At 50.6% G+C, this 14,704-nt stretch overlaps 7 protein-coding genes across 7 annotated transcripts; 5 read left to right on the top strand and 2 right to left on the bottom strand.

The window, feature by feature from the left end:
* Positions 1-95: 95 nt before the first annotated feature.
* On the bottom strand, positions 96-1,749 carry CTAM01_16015 (uncharacterized protein; the record flags this gene model as incomplete). Its single annotated transcript, XM_060532008.1, has 3 exons — positions 96-377; positions 455-938; positions 1,709-1,749. 3 exons carry the CDS (start codon positions 1,747-1,749, stop codon positions 96-98), a joined length of 807 nt encoding a protein of 268 aa, XP_060373406.1.
* A 1,610-nt stretch (positions 1,750-3,359) lies between these two features.
* On the top strand, positions 3,360-5,357 carry CTAM01_16014 (GMC oxidoreductase; the record flags this gene model as incomplete). The annotated part of the gene is made up of 4 exons (XM_060532007.1): positions 3,360-3,418; positions 3,498-3,799; positions 3,889-5,056; positions 5,147-5,357. The coding sequence occupies 4 exons, from the start codon at positions 3,360-3,362 to the stop codon at positions 5,355-5,357; spliced, it is 1,740 nt and encodes a 579-aa protein (XP_060373405.1).
* A 1,706-nt stretch (positions 5,358-7,063) lies between these two features.
* CTAM01_16013 (uncharacterized protein) lies at positions 7,064-7,473 on the top strand (the record flags this gene model as incomplete). The annotated part of the gene is made up of 2 exons (XM_060532006.1): positions 7,064-7,146; positions 7,191-7,473. 2 exons carry the CDS (start codon positions 7,064-7,066, stop codon positions 7,471-7,473), a joined length of 366 nt encoding a protein of 121 aa, XP_060373404.1.
* A 765-nt stretch (positions 7,474-8,238) lies between these two features.
* Positions 8,239-9,657, top strand: CTAM01_16012 (FAD dependent oxidoreductase; the record flags this gene model as incomplete). The annotated part of the gene is made up of 3 exons (XM_060532005.1): positions 8,239-9,040; positions 9,102-9,342; positions 9,414-9,657. 3 exons carry the CDS (start codon positions 8,239-8,241, stop codon positions 9,655-9,657), a joined length of 1,287 nt encoding a protein of 428 aa, XP_060373403.1.
* Positions 9,658-10,238: 581 nt separating this feature from the next.
* On the top strand, positions 10,239-11,419 carry CTAM01_16011 (amidohydrolase; the record flags this gene model as incomplete). Its single annotated transcript, XM_060532004.1, has 2 exons — positions 10,239-10,418; positions 10,481-11,419. The coding sequence occupies 2 exons, from the start codon at positions 10,239-10,241 to the stop codon at positions 11,417-11,419; spliced, it is 1,119 nt and encodes a 372-aa protein (XP_060373402.1).
* Positions 11,420-12,047: 628 nt separating this feature from the next.
* Positions 12,048-12,491, top strand: CTAM01_16010 (uncharacterized protein; the record flags this gene model as incomplete). Its single annotated transcript, XM_060532003.1, has 1 exon — positions 12,048-12,491. One exon carries the CDS (start codon positions 12,048-12,050, stop codon positions 12,489-12,491), a length of 444 nt encoding a protein of 147 aa, XP_060373401.1.
* Positions 12,492-12,693: 202 nt separating this feature from the next.
* On the bottom strand, positions 12,694-14,220 carry CTAM01_16009 (glycosyl hydrolase family 43 protein; the record flags this gene model as incomplete). The annotated part of the gene is made up of 1 exon (XM_060532002.1): positions 12,694-14,220. One exon carries the CDS (start codon positions 14,218-14,220, stop codon positions 12,694-12,696), a length of 1,527 nt encoding a protein of 508 aa, XP_060373400.1.
* Positions 14,221-14,704: the final 484 nt, after the last annotated feature.

The following is a 14,704-nucleotide window of genomic DNA, read 5'->3' as shown; positions in this document are numbered from 1 at the left end:
TGAGAGCTATCAGAAGGAAGAGAGACGCATACGTGAAGTAATGCGATCGGGGCACAAAGTCTTGCTGATGAGCCGCGCTACATAGCACACTGACCTCAAGTGCTTTGTGTTCGTTCATCCCAAATCCTCTGCTCATCATCTTCTTCCTCATAGTGAAGCCTTGAGAGACTGTACGTGTTGTCAGACGCTAAAACGTAGAGGATCATGAGAGCCGCAAACGATGGCCAAACAGAGAGGATCACATCGACAACTGCGGCTCCAATGTACGTTGGACCCCAGCCCCAAAAATGATTCGTCACCACCATGATAGAGGTGATGAAGCTATACAGTCTGGTTATGAGCCAGAGAGAGACTGCAATGAGTAGAAGAGTAGATGCCTACCAAGTAAATTCGGGTTAGCAACATTTTCAGATGGATTCAGATCTGTCTCTAAGATCAAGAAAAGACTACCTACCTTTTGGGTAGGACTGCCCCTGGCCGTCTTGAAGGATACAACGGCATAACCAACCAAGCCGAGGGCCGCAACAAAGAGGAAGCCAATGTTGACGACACCCATGTATTGGGCGGCAAATCCCAGCCTGATCGCATTGTCCCAATCACCTGGTACATAGCGGTCTCTGCGAGGGAGGATTTCGAACAAGACCGTCTCAGCGACCTCACAGGCAAAAATCGCCACAGCTACCAGAGTTACTAGAGCCGACAGGCCGAGCACCACCTTTCTTCCGATGCGATAGGCTTTGGAATCGTCGCTCTCGGACCCGCTGCGGATCTGGGTTATGGCGTGAGCTAGAGAAAAGAAGGCGAGAAGAAGGGCGACATGGCCTAGGTATCCAATCAGCCCACCGACGAAATAGACATAGACAAGTTCATTCGGAAAGGAGAAATGGCCGTTCTTCCGCCAAGCGTAAGAGACTGTGATAACAATCCAGTAAATGAAACTGAGGAGTTCAGATCTAAAAAGCGTCGGCGGTGTTAGTCTCGTGATCGGAAACGTGTTGGATCCGATACGGTTGAAGCTTTCTCGGGAGGTGCGGTGAAAGTTATAAGCAATGATGATAGAAATTCCTCACATGCTCCAAAGCCCCAGGGCAATCTTGGTAAAGTCAACCCATCGGCGTGTGTGATCGTGCTTGGCCCCGGGCTTCCGCAGGACAAGTACGGAGAATCCCAAGGCGGGGAGAACTACAAGGCCGGATAGAACGGTCCGTAATACGGATCCTGTTATATAAGGTTGATAGTCCATCGTGAAGCTACCTACTCAAATCAAAATTGCTATATTTTAGAATCTAGATCGAAGCGATGCCGCGTTGAGGAGTGTGTTGATTATGTTCGTCTTTGGTGGACATATGAGTGATGCAGGAATAACGGACAAAAAGGTTCGGGCTAACAAGCACCTTAAATAATTACCCCAACTATGATCAAAATATGCGAGCCCACGATCTTGGCATTCCTCTGTCCAGCTACATTTAGCAAGGAACAAATGTGCTTTCGGTACGAGCCGGCCTCTCGCGGTCTCACCCTGGCCGGGCGACAGCTGTGCCGCAGCTAGACTGAATTGGTACGCATGCATGGCTGCATGACACTCGGCCAAGGGTATTCCAGCAGTTCAGAGCCTGTACTCGCTGACAAGAATATGTAGAAGGAATACAATCACCTTATGTGGTTCGTCCCCAATACGCGGCCCCCCTCGGTCGCGGGTCGGGCGTACCACTGCGTCTCCTCAAATTGCAGAATGATACCGAACATCATTTTTCCAACGCCGGGATCAACAAGGTCTTAAATGGAAAGCTGGATTTTGGCAAGTGAATAACCTGAGATGGTCTCATGATGTCGAAATCATGTTGTGAGCCCGTATAGTTAGTCCATGAGCCACGTGGGCTGCTGGGAGTAACTTGGCCCGAAAAGCATGAGTACATGAAGACAGATTCATTCAGTATGTAGATAGCAAGTCACCTACGGCATTCCCAAATCTTAACAAAGATAGATAACTCCGAACGACTCATGGCCAAGCCTTTTCACTCCATTCTCGTGATCTCTTGCTTGCGTCCTGCTAGGTTTCTACTTATTTCGCTCCGTATGAGTGGTGAAAAGTATGATTATGGTGCTTTCATTCAACTTTGACCTCCGCCAGTGGAAAATCAACCCGGCACATGCAGTGAGGATTGTAGGGAATCCACTATGGAAACCCGATCAAAAGCGAGCCAGTAGCGGTCGAAAGCCTCTTATAAAGGGATGTGAGCGTTTTAATTGATGTGAATGATTACCAGCCAAGCCGAGTTGAGGATTCGACTGAGCCTGCTAGAGACTCTCAAGAGGCAGGCTATTTGCCTATCATGCAACCAGCCTAGTTCGATGGGACTTCTGTAGCTCAGAAGAAGCGCACTCAACTTCTATTCGAATTCAGGGGCAGACGTCTGGTGACAGCCAATCACCCAGGGAGAGTATAATTGAAAGGAATAGCAGTAGGCTTCCTCTTTCTGGGAAACCCAAAATTTCTCGTCCTATTGGTCTATTTGTTGTCTGCCGAAATTTCATGGATAATGTAGTTCATACTCATCAAGGGCTACACCTGGCAAGCACCTTATACTTTCCTTTATTGACATTCAGTATATTCAATCCAGCATTACGTGTCATGTAGCTTATACGGTGACTGGACAAATCTCCGATGTATTCTCTTTCGTTATAGCCGTCGCTATCGATTATTTCCTGTGACTCGACTCATGATCTCACAAATAACCGATGGATCACCGCTCTATTGTAACAATCATTATCGGATGCTATACTATCTCCAGGTATAACTGGGTTTTACCCTGATTGTAGAGTCAAGACCTCGGAGATTATCGTTCCGTGGCCTTTCGACTCGCACGCGGTTAAAAATCGACAGGATTAGATATTACTCGACTTTTGCTGCCCAAGTGCATGAAGCATTTCAAAGCAGCGACAAGCATGAAAGATAGAATGTCTGCGAACAGCGGCATGGGGACCTACTAGCGACAGCAACACAGCTACAACACTACAATGCTTTATGCCGAGCACCTTCAAGCGGTACTTCGGTCATAGCTTGAAAGTTATTCTACCTATCAATTGTCGAGTGAAAAAATAAGATCGGCGAGGATCTACGTGTCCGCATCACGGGGTGTCCTGAGACTTAACATCTCGGCTCTGTGTCACCGTTACACAGCGTACCTGCCAACATTCCAAAAATATCCCTAGATACCCGCAACACTCACTGCCGTGACCACCACGACCACTTCGCGTAAGAGTTTCATGGTATTTTCTCGAATTCCCTCTATAAAGCTGTTTCCCACTGTCTGACACACGATGGAGAATCATGTTTCTCTTCATCCCTTGGTTTTCATATGTTAACTCTACCCTTTCCCGTAAACTTGAAGCCCAGTTCTGCCGGGCGTGTGTGGAAGTGAGTACTTAACAACTCGTCTCCTCGGGGAAACGATCCTTTGGATTCGCCCACTCAGCCCGATTCTCCCTCTTTCAAGCACGACAAATACGAATTCCATCATAATGATCATTTGGGACTGCATTGTGGTGGGAGCTGGAATCGCGGGGTCCGTCGTCTCAAACCGACTCCTTGAGCAAGACCCGACCCTCAAGATACTCCTAGTTGAGGCGGGCCCCAACACTCATGAGCTTGTAGACTTGAAGGCAATCGAAATGGACCCCGAAGTGACCCGTAATCACACATGGTCGTTTACTTCAGTGCCACAAGTCAATGTTGACAATCGAACTATGTCCGCCCTCGCTGGCAAGGGGCTGGGTGGTGGCACTGCCATTAACGGAGGTAAGTGGCCAGGAAAATGACGGGCACATAGCCGACGTCTTTCAACTTACTTTTGCCTTTTGGATCCTCGCTTACGAGACATGATCAAGGCGCTTGGGTTCGCGGCCACAAGGTCGACTACGACCTTTGGGGCGAGATGGTAGACGACGAGAGGTGGACGTATGAGGGCCAGCTGCCATACATGAGGAAGACGGAGACGCTTTGGGACCAAACCACAAACCCGTCGGTTCATGGGCATCAGGGACCAGTCAAGGTCGAAACACCAGTGGAAATGGGCCGTATCTTTCCACTGCGCCAGCCGCTGATGGACTCGTGGAGAGAACTCGGCGTCAATCCATTGCCTTCTCTTGACTCTAACTGCGGCGATAATCTCGGCGTAGGCAACATCCAAGAAAACAGACACCACGGCAAGCGCCAGCTGGCATCACAGGTCTACTCTCTCGACGGCATCACCGTTCTAACTGACAGCCTCGTCGCTCGTATCCTGGTGGATCGGTCCCCTAGAGGTCCCCTTGTCTCCCGCGGCATACAACTCGAGAACGGCACAAAGATCTTTGCGCGTGAGACGATCCTCTCAGCGGGCGCCTACAATACGCCAAAAATACTGATGCTTTCCGGCATCGGACCGGCAGACATGCTCCGAGAGCACGGCATCAATGTCATTCTGGACCAGCCAGCCGTCGGCCAGAACCTGCATGATCACATCCTCCTCCCCACATTCTGGCACTTCGCCGATCCTTCCGCTGGTTGGGCCAAGGGATCAGGCAATCCTTTATTTGAGCAGCCCCAGTACGATCTTGGCGGCTTCGGCGATTTCATCACCGCCACCAAGCTTCCTAGAAAAGGCCTCGCAGATGCCATTGCACAGGACGAAGGCGGGATCTCCCCCAACCCGATGCTGCACCCACTTCTGAATCGGGACCGTGCCGTTTCCTCACATCAACTCCTATATAGCGGGATCTCAGCCGACGGATCTGCCATCATGCTCGTCTCCGTCGTTCTTATTACCACTGGTCGCGGGTCCGTCTCGATCCAGTCTGCCGATATAAAGGACGACCCTGTTATCGACCCGAATTTTCTGGGTTCCAACTTTGACCGATTTGCCGCACGAGAGACGATACGGGAGGCTATCAGGCTCATGTCATCCAACATGACCATTATGGGTCGAGAGATTATTGACGGCGATGGAACGGATCATCCACTGACGGTGGATTCCACCGATGAAGAGGTCGACGCCCTGGTACGCGGTCACACTGGGTAGGTCACTTCCTCGTATACTTACTTTCTTCTACACACTTCTACAACATTTTTCGGCTTATGATCTTACTGACGCGGTATATCATGTAGTGGATGTTATCATCCTGCCGGCACAGCCGCCATGGGCACTGTAGTGGACAGCGACCTACGAGTGATGGGTGTATCGGGCCTTCGTGTCGTCGACACGTCCGTGTTCCCCGTTCCTATCTCGGCGAACCTACAGGTAGCCACTTATGCGCTTGGAGAACAGGCAGCAGATATCATTGGGTCGAGTTTATGGCGTAACGTGTGGTATTGGTGATTGTCATGGGTCGAGAACAAATGCTGCTATGAAGTTTACGGGTCATTCAAATCGATGCCACTTATGAACAAAAAGGTCGTTGCTTGAAAGGTATCTTCTTGATTCCATCTGAGAAGTGAAAGAAAGTCGGAGGGAATTGTCGGCAGTGAAGCTTTCATGTCAAGTCCGAGTACGCACTTGATTGGGCATTGATGTAAGAACAATACATGTAGAGAAGCTTTGCTCTACACACGCGCCAATGGAACATATCATAACATGCAATCAGCATGATACTGACTACATGATGAGGCGCTTATTCACTCATACAACCGGAACTCTTAGATTAATACGATTCACAGGTGCGGAGTTCACATTAGCCACTGCCTACCGGAGCTCCTAGATGCATGGTATCGAATGTCGAGGCATCTTGGACATCTCTATGAGATGTTAACGATGTCTTGTCAGTAATCTTTTGCCTAACATAGCTTAGAGCCAACCCGGACGACATGTAGTGTGCCGATGTCGGTGGCAAAGCAACTCAGTCAACTGATGACTGTGGCTGGGATTGTGAGCCAAGATCGCAGTGCAAGCTATCTCCCTTGGTATAACATAATTTGTATTATCGCATCGAGCTACAAAGGGACAAAATGTGTAACAAGACTGGCACACTCTAAGTCCAGCGAGTGGCTCAGCAACGCGATCTCTTCCTCTTCACAAATACAACCCCACCATTACCTGAATCTTGATCTCTCTCTCTCTCCTTCCTCGACTGTGCCAAAGTAATCCATAGGACCATTTTTTTCCTTCATACACATGTTCAGATTAAAGACTTTGCTTTATTACCAAGATGCGAAACGATGTCGACAGAAGATGACAACGACAGCGAACCCTGCCGCATTCGAAGTGGCAACGATGATGAAGAGAGAATGAACACAATGACCGAGAGCATGGAGAAAATTCTTGACATCAAAATCGAGAGTATTGACGATTTCCCAAAGCTCTCTTGTCACCCCAAAGATCAGACCGCTTCCAATCCTCTTGGCCCTTCACCCCGCATTGGACACGAAACTAACCTCGACCGGAGAAAGTCCTCTTATTACCTCATAGGAGGAATTGCTCGTGGCCCACTGGAAGAATCCCTTTGTCATGACAGTAAGTTTGCCTCAGATCACCCGAATGACTCTCCCTATTTGGAGACGGAAGACTCTTCCCCTTCTCCGAAGTCCTGTTGTAACCTAAAAACGGAAGGTACTTCCAATCACTTGGAGACCACTCCTTGTCTGGGGAAAGAATCTACTCCAGATGGCCTAGTAGCTGAGACTGCTTCGGACTCTCTGAAGATCTCTTCTCATTTCGAAAATAAGGCTGTCTGCGATTACTCAAAAACCAGTTCTCGTCTGAAATCTTTACCAGCCAAGCTTCGGTTTCTTCTTCTATCGTGAATGTCGGATCTACCGACGCTTCATAGTGTTATAAATGCATCTCCTGTGCTGCATGCACAGTACAGGAAGACCCGCGATACTCTGCTTTTCACCTGTTTGAGCAAGGAGCTTGATGGGTATTATATTGACGCCTTCGCCATCCTTAGGTCTCGGGTAGCAATTTTCGGACGGAAGCGAACCGACGATATGTGCGAACGGTTCCTGTCCGACGCTTGTGATACCGTACTCTCAGGGAAACATAATGTTGGAGATTTCGACAGACCTAGCGGCGGTCAAATTCGCTGGATGACGGCTTTTCATGTTTCTGTAGCTCGACCCATCGCTCGTCTGTACGCGAATTGGGCGCTTGGAAACCTCCGGCAGGTGGTGTTATCTGTATTGTAATTCACGTCGGGGGAGACATTCCGACAAGAACAGAAGCCGACAACGTCACAAGTCTTAGCCGAAGTGAGGAGATACGCATCTACAGGGCAATCTACCGCTTCGAGACATATTGCCATTTATTCGGTCGAAACAGGGGTGTGCAGTCCTATGGCTTTCGGAGTGATATGATTTGTGATACTTTCTTCGGAAGCTTTGATCCATGGAACGTAGAGGCGTTTGTGTCCATCTACCTATTCATCAAATCCAAGTACGACAGACTTTCAGATGAGGTGAAGGATGACGTTGCGGATACCAATCCCAAGATTCGATGATCGAAGTTCGGGGCTGACACCTGCCAGGGACAAACTTGAAAGGGCCAAGACTTCGCTGAAGTTCATGGGTGTTAGCGTGCCACCTTTTTCACCACCGCTGGCGTGGGTCCTGTCATGGAATGAACAGTACTCCAACGTTCATGGAGGGTTTGCGCCAGAAGAGTTAAGGCGATGGGGCTATGTAATGTGAGATGAGCAGCAATGGAACGAAATGGGAGGCGGAGCGAAGAGCCTCATTCGCGAACAATGGAAGTCTCACCCTAAAAGTCTTGTTGAGACCATGGAGACTGTTGTGGTCTGGGGGTTGAATGGTAACGCCGACGACGCCGACGACATTACAGACGATATGGAGGGATACTCTCAATTTACTCACTGGATTCCAAGGGTTGATCACTTAACATAGTTGGGGAAAGATCCATAGATGAATCCTTCACTTCTCATCCCCAGCGTGGTATTCTGGATAGAGCCCAACTCTGAGGTGTGCCAAAGGCAGGAGTGCTATGAACTTATGCCTCCACCAATATCTTCGAGACAATACTGATGAATGTGACTTGCTCCATGTTGCAGTGGAGATTGTTCGGCCCAAAGTTGATTGCGTGCCGACTTGATCACATGACGTCAGAAGATAAGATGGGGATGAAGTGCGGGCAGTGTCCGACAACGGGGATCAAGATGCGACTCACTCGGACTTATTGAGAACATAGTCTTTAGTCTGATTTTCGCAGACTCAAAATCAACAAGCTAACACACTTCCGTATTGCAGAAATGGCCGCCTCAACAGGGTCATACCTCATCATAGGCGCTGGCGTTTTTGGCGCCTCCACAGCCCTGCACTTAGTCCGTGCCTATCCCGACGCCAGCATCACCCTCGTCGACCGTAACGCCTATGACGCCCCGATCCGCGTCGCCGCCTCCTGGGACTGGAACAAGGTCGTGCGCGCCGACTATGTTGATATTGAGTACATGCGCCTCTGCCTCGAAGCCAAAAAGTACTGGTCCGAGGACCCGATCTGGAAACCATACTACCACGAAAGCGGCGTCTACTGGGTCTCGCCAAACAACTTTGCAGAACAAATGCAAGAGAACTACAAGAAGCTCGGAGTCGACTCTGGGTTGTTCTCTTTCTCTGTCGAGGAGGCGAAGAAGCAGTATGGCGGCATCTTCAAGGATGCTGATTTCACTGATGTGAAGGAGGTCTTTGTCAATAAGAATAGTGGATGGGGTGAGGCGAAGGAGGCATTGCAGAGAACGATCGAAGAGGCTGTGAAGCTCGGGGTGAAGTACGTTGAGGCAGAAGTTGAAAAAATCGAGTTCGATGACGATGGTGCTGCAACCGGTATCAAGACGTCAAAGGGCGAGAGTCTTACCGCCTCACGAGTTATTCTGTCAACAGGCGCTTACACGGCTAAGTTGCTTGCTGATAGCGCACCCGCAAGAAAAGACCTTCAAGCTGGTGACAGGTTCGTAGCAGCAGCTGTTACCGAGGGGTTTACGCCTGTCTCTGGGGAGAATGCAAAGGACTATTACGACGGGCCAGTTGGCATCTCCATGGTGCCTCCATCGAGAGGTATGGAAGAGTTGGCTCCAACTCAACCCCGCTGTGTTTTTAATACTAAAGTTTATCCTAGGCGCAAGCAACGGAAGTGTTCCCCATTCCAAAGACAAGACCTTGAAATTCTGGGGTCAGATCATCTTCAGAAACACTCAGACTCATGCAAACGGAAGCCAGATATCTGCACCTCCCCCGGCAGTTGACTATGCGCAGCTCGAGGTACCAGATACTCTGAAAGAAGATGTTGACTATGCTGGAAAGAGCCTGTTTGGGAAAGGAAGCGAAACATTCAAGAACGAGAACTATCGTATCTGCTGGTATGTATGGAGGCTCCTGAAGGACTCGAGTCAAGATGAAAGATGCAATGTCTTGCTAATACATGTGTTAGGGAGGCTGTCACGCCCGATGAAGACTTTATCATCTCCCCACACTCTGCAAGCAAGAATCTCTACGTCGCAACCTGTGGATCTTTTCACGGCTGGAAGTTCCTGCCCATCCTGGGTAAATATGTCGTGCAGATGCTCGACGGATCTCTCGAGGAGACTTTGGTAAAGAAGTGGTCATGGGACCGAACATTCCCATCGCCCACTCACAGGGCCTGGCCTAGAAGAGAATTGAGCGGTCTGAAGTAATTGCTTCCAGCGGAAAGAAATGTAGGATTGGTGGCTAGCAGATGATAATGAGATAAAGAGGGAGACCTGATCGATAAACTCGTCCATTATTAGTGCTTCAAAGATAAGCGCAATTTGTTAATTTGTTTCGCGATCATGCCACCCCTGAAGATGCGGCACATGGTCATCATGAGCAAGTGGACGTTAATCTTAGAAAGAGCCAATTGGCAAGTCGATGGGACCCGTCCCATCTCCCCACCGTTGTAAGTGACGATCGACACGGCTGCATGTAAGTAACGAACTTGCGCGAAAGACTGCTAGACAGTTGTAAGCGTGGCGTCTCGTATCTGCCGCTATGCGCGCTGCTGCGAGACAAAAGCAACCTAACCTGGCCATTGTGACGCAGCGCAGGAAACGGCGTGGAAAGGCTTCGGATCAGGAGACATGTGCTGGTGCCTTGGCGTCCTTCACATGTATTTGATAATCACTGCAGCTCGCCTAAGTGCCTAAGCTGAAGATGTCAACTAAGCTTACTGCTTTGATCTCGCATTGGCACCAACTTCGCCCAAGGCGGGAACGTTAAGTTCAATCCACAACTAGTCATGCCTCTTCTCTTCTTCATCATCGTCGGCCAACTTTTGAGTCTCGCACTGGCAGGCACTCAGATGGAATCCTCAAAACTAAAAATAGATGTGCATGCGCACTACGTCCCAGACTTCTATGCGCAAGCGCTCAGAGACGCTGGGCATTCACCTGGGCCCGATGGCATGCCCGGGATTCCCGTCAGTATTTATCCCTACGAGCACCTGGAAAGGCTCTGCGATATGCTTATACGGGGTGATAGGAATGGACGCCCGAGGCACATCTCAACTTCATGGGTGCCCAGGATATCGAGAAATCGTACTTGTCCATCTCCAGCCCGGGGGTATACCTGTCCGTACCATCAAAGTACGCGACTGAGAAAGCCATCAAACTCGCACGTCAAGTAAACGAATATGCATCAGGATTAAAATTCAAGTATCCCGACAATTTTGGCTTCTTTGCATCCCTTCCCCTCCCAGATGTGAGCGCGTCCGTCGAAGAAATCAAATACTGCTTCACCCAACTCGACCCGAAACCTGACGGCATCGTGCTCATGTCCAACTTTTACGGGATGTACCTCGGCGACCCGGACCTCGATCCAGTGTACAAGGCACTGAACGAGGTGAACGCCACAATCTTTGAGCATCCTACCGCACCTTGTACCGAGCACAACCACTTGAGATTCTCAATCGACGGAGAAGACCCCGGTATCGCACCGCCGGAATGGCTTACCCTGAACAGACCGGTGGCAGGACGGCAAGGACGAGCGCCGACAATCGACTTCCCCTTTGACACAGCACGCACATTTGCAGACTTATTCTACTCCAAGATTCCGACGCGATTCCCTCGCATCAAGTGGATTATGCCTCATGCCGGCGGCGGTCTCGTTCCTACTCTGGATCGGATTCTCAGTTATAGCACGCCCGATGTCAATCTCACGGAGTCGTTTATGAAAGCTACATTAGCAAAAAACTTTTACTTTGACCTTGCTGGACCTTGGCCGGTTATCTGGGCGATTCCTCCATTGCTTCGGTGGGTGAGCTATGAGAAGCTGTTGTGGGGGACGGATACGCCTTTCACGCCTTGGGCCATGGCTGAGGCTGGGAGAGTCAAGTTTGATCAAGATATTGAGGAGGCTTTCAACGACACCAGCAAGGTCGAAGCTGTGAGAAGGAGCAATGCTGCGAAACTATTCGGATGATGCATTGGTCTTTCGGTGTCATCAATCTGTGGGCCTAAAGCCAGGTTATTTCTATCAGAAGCCTTGGTGCTGATAGAGTGGGATTATTTTGGTATCATTCACAAGACCGATACAGAAAGCTTCTAGCTACGCCCACATCTATTATCAGTATACTTTCCGACAGAAAGCCTACTCATTGGTGAGCGTATCATCATAAGCCCTTCACCGAGGTTCCCTCGCGTTGTCTACAAGTAACATACCTGAAAACATTATCATATCAGCACCAATCGATGAAGCATTTGGTGCAACGGAAGTCGTTGATTGTAGTTATCTTATCCGGACAAAGAGTTGAGACCCCGAGGCTCGACATGCCAAACAAGGCATTTCTTGCCGGACTGGTGGTGTGGGTCTCCACATCGCCGACCAATATAGTACGAACAACGGACACCATCGTCACGTAAAAAATTGGATGAGACGGCGTCTTGTTCTTAGCTCACCGGAGTCGGAATAGGAGGGGTAGATGACGAATGATATAAACCCCCACGAACACAATTCTTCATCACCAACAACACCGTAGAAACTGTGTGCCTTGTAGACGACAACTTTTCTAAGTTTCTGTGCCGTAACAACAAAGGAAACGCAAAGAAAGATGGCATCAAAAGCTCCAGAATCGCCCCTCATAGTAGACCTCAAATCTTCCACAACAAATCCCCCAGAATCATTTCCCGAACAGTCCCGCGGCAACGCAACATGGCACACCCTCGTCTCCGCCCCGGGGACAGTAACCGACTCCCTCAGCTCCGGCGTGGCGACCTGCCCGCCCAACGGAAGCCTGGCGCTACACCGCCACAAGCAGGCCGAGATCTACTACGTGCTCTCCGGTAGCGGACAAGTCGAGATCAACGGCGTCCGGCACGCCGTATCCAAGGACCAGCTAGTGTGGATTCCCGGGGACGCGGAGCACGGTGTGTTTTGCGACGGCGGGGAGACCATGACGTGGCTTTATGTTTTCCCGGAGGGCAGGTTTAGTGATATTGTGTATCGGTTCAAGCATGAGGTTTTGGGGGAGCCTGAGGTTCGGGCGAAGCTTTGATGGGGGGAATTTGGAGTGAGCTACATGTTTATGTGTAAGGAGACACGTCGGGAACATTGAAACTGGATACTTACGAGCGAGGTCACTTGGGAGAACTTCAAAAGCTACGGAAGCTTGATCGAAAGATACGTAATATTCAACGAGGGCTGGGACTCTCAATGCTCTGCATGCACGTTCCTCTCATATCGTGCTCTCTGGATATTCACTGCGCAGTAGGAGCAAGAGCCTCAAACTCCTTGACACCAACCCCACCAAACTGCCCATTCCCACCAGAAGCCACCAAAACCGCACGAATACTCTTGGTCGAAACCTGGTTAAAGTTGACAATCGCAGGGTTATCCGTAACAGCAGTAGGATACGCAGACGTCGCCGTGACCGCGATCCACGCACCGCTCCCGTTCAAGTACTCGATCCGCCAGCTCGCAGGAGGCGGCACCCCGATATTCGACCCAGCAGGCTGGTCAGCGAAAAGCACCATCCTCGCCCCGTTCAGCGTCACCGCCAAAGGCCACGTCAACACTAGCGTGTTGGTCTGCGGGGAGGCGGCGCCGTCGTAGGAGCACCAGTAGTCTGGCGGAAGGGGGTTCCCGGGGATCCATGCGTCGTTGATCGATTTGATCCAGTACTGAATTGGGGTGCGGTTTACGGAGCTTGCTGTGGCTTTAGTCGCGATGTTGCGGGTTGCCGGCGCGGCGGGCTGAGCGCGACGCGTCTGGATGACTTTGTTGATACGCGGGGGTGACTGGTTGTCGTCCCAGGTCATGGAGTCTAGGGCTATGCTGCGGCGGAAGTGGCCGCCTCCTGTGGCATCTCGGGTGTGGTAGATTAGGTACCACTGGCCGTTCAACTCAAAGGCACCCGGGTGTGACGTGGTTGAAGAGACGATGTCTAGCATCACGCCCCTGAAGGTCCACGGGCCTAGGGGCGAGGAGGCGGTTCCGTAGGCGATACAGGCATGATAGGATGTCGGGGTGCATGGCGAATCTGGGCCGGCGTTGTTGGCGGCGTAGAGCATGTAGTACGTTCCCTTACGCTTAAGAAGCCATGGAGCCTCGAAGAAGCCCGTTAAGCTGTTGACTGATGTGGCTTGTCCGATGGTTGTGACCATATCTGTCGCGAGTTCGATGCCACGGAGCTGACCGAATGTGCCCCAGTAGAGATAGACCCTCCCAGTATCGTCAAGGAGGACTGTCGGATCGATATTCTGAATGGTGTTCCCTGGCGATGGGACGGACTGCGAGACGATAGGCCCACTGGGGTGAGCATCTGTGAAAGGACCCCAGGGGTTGGCCGAGACAGCAACCCCGATAGCGAACCGATCAGAGTTCGAAGTTGAGGCCTGCGTGACGGGGGCGTAGAGGTAAAATCTCTTGTCCGGGCCCTGCACGATTTGAGAGGCGTAGGCAGTTCCGGCCGCAGCCCACTTGAAGACGGATTCCGGGCGGGCAATATTGGTTCGTAGCTGCCACTGGGCCCCAGAGGGGCGCGGCTCGGTGCTGCTGAGCATCTCCCACTCGTTCATGATGAAGGCATTTTGGTTTGCGGGGGCGGTGTCTCGGCCGGTGAGAATGTAGACTGTGTTGTTCACGACCAAAGGGGCTGGGTCTGCTGTGTAGTAGGTTCCATCGGCAATGATGGGGTTTCCGGTAGATGTGATTGTTGTCTGTGCCTGGACCGCAACGCATAGGCCTTGGAGGAGAGCGACGACGACGGAGGCTAGAGAAGGCATTTTGATGATAGCCTGAGCGAAGGATGCAGATGAGCTGTAACGGCCGTAAGCACTGACAAGTAAAGTGGGAGAGAGTCGAACCAACGTCGAATGCCAGCTTATATGGCTTGAGATCTTCTACGTTGAAGGACTTGTTTAGGGCTGTAACTTGGCTGATTGAACAAGACCGATCAGTTGCAGGGATAGAAATAAGTATCGTTGTTGCTCATGTGCGGAGACTTCACGGGATGTGACACTGGAGGTGCATATTTTTTCGTTCCTCGTATCATGACATGTATAAGTCAACATACCCACTTCCTGGCACCCCCCTGTTTCTGGCACCCACAAAAACGCGAAAATCCACCACAACCCAATGCCCACCCCCAACCTCCTTTTATCACAACATTTTCAATTCGCGTCCAAATGGGCTCATCTTTTGCACATGTCTTCTTCTATATATAATGCCTCAATATACCGAAGATCAGCTTCGTCAGGCTCTCGAGGA

This window comes from Colletotrichum tamarilloi (genome assembly GCF_030869305.1).
Source record: "Colletotrichum tamarilloi strain Tom-12 chromosome Unknown Scaffold_191.1, whole genome shotgun sequence".
NCBI lineage: Eukaryota > Fungi > Ascomycota > Sordariomycetes > Glomerellales > Glomerellaceae > Colletotrichum > Colletotrichum tamarilloi.
This window is presented reverse-complemented; position numbering and strand designations above follow the sequence as displayed.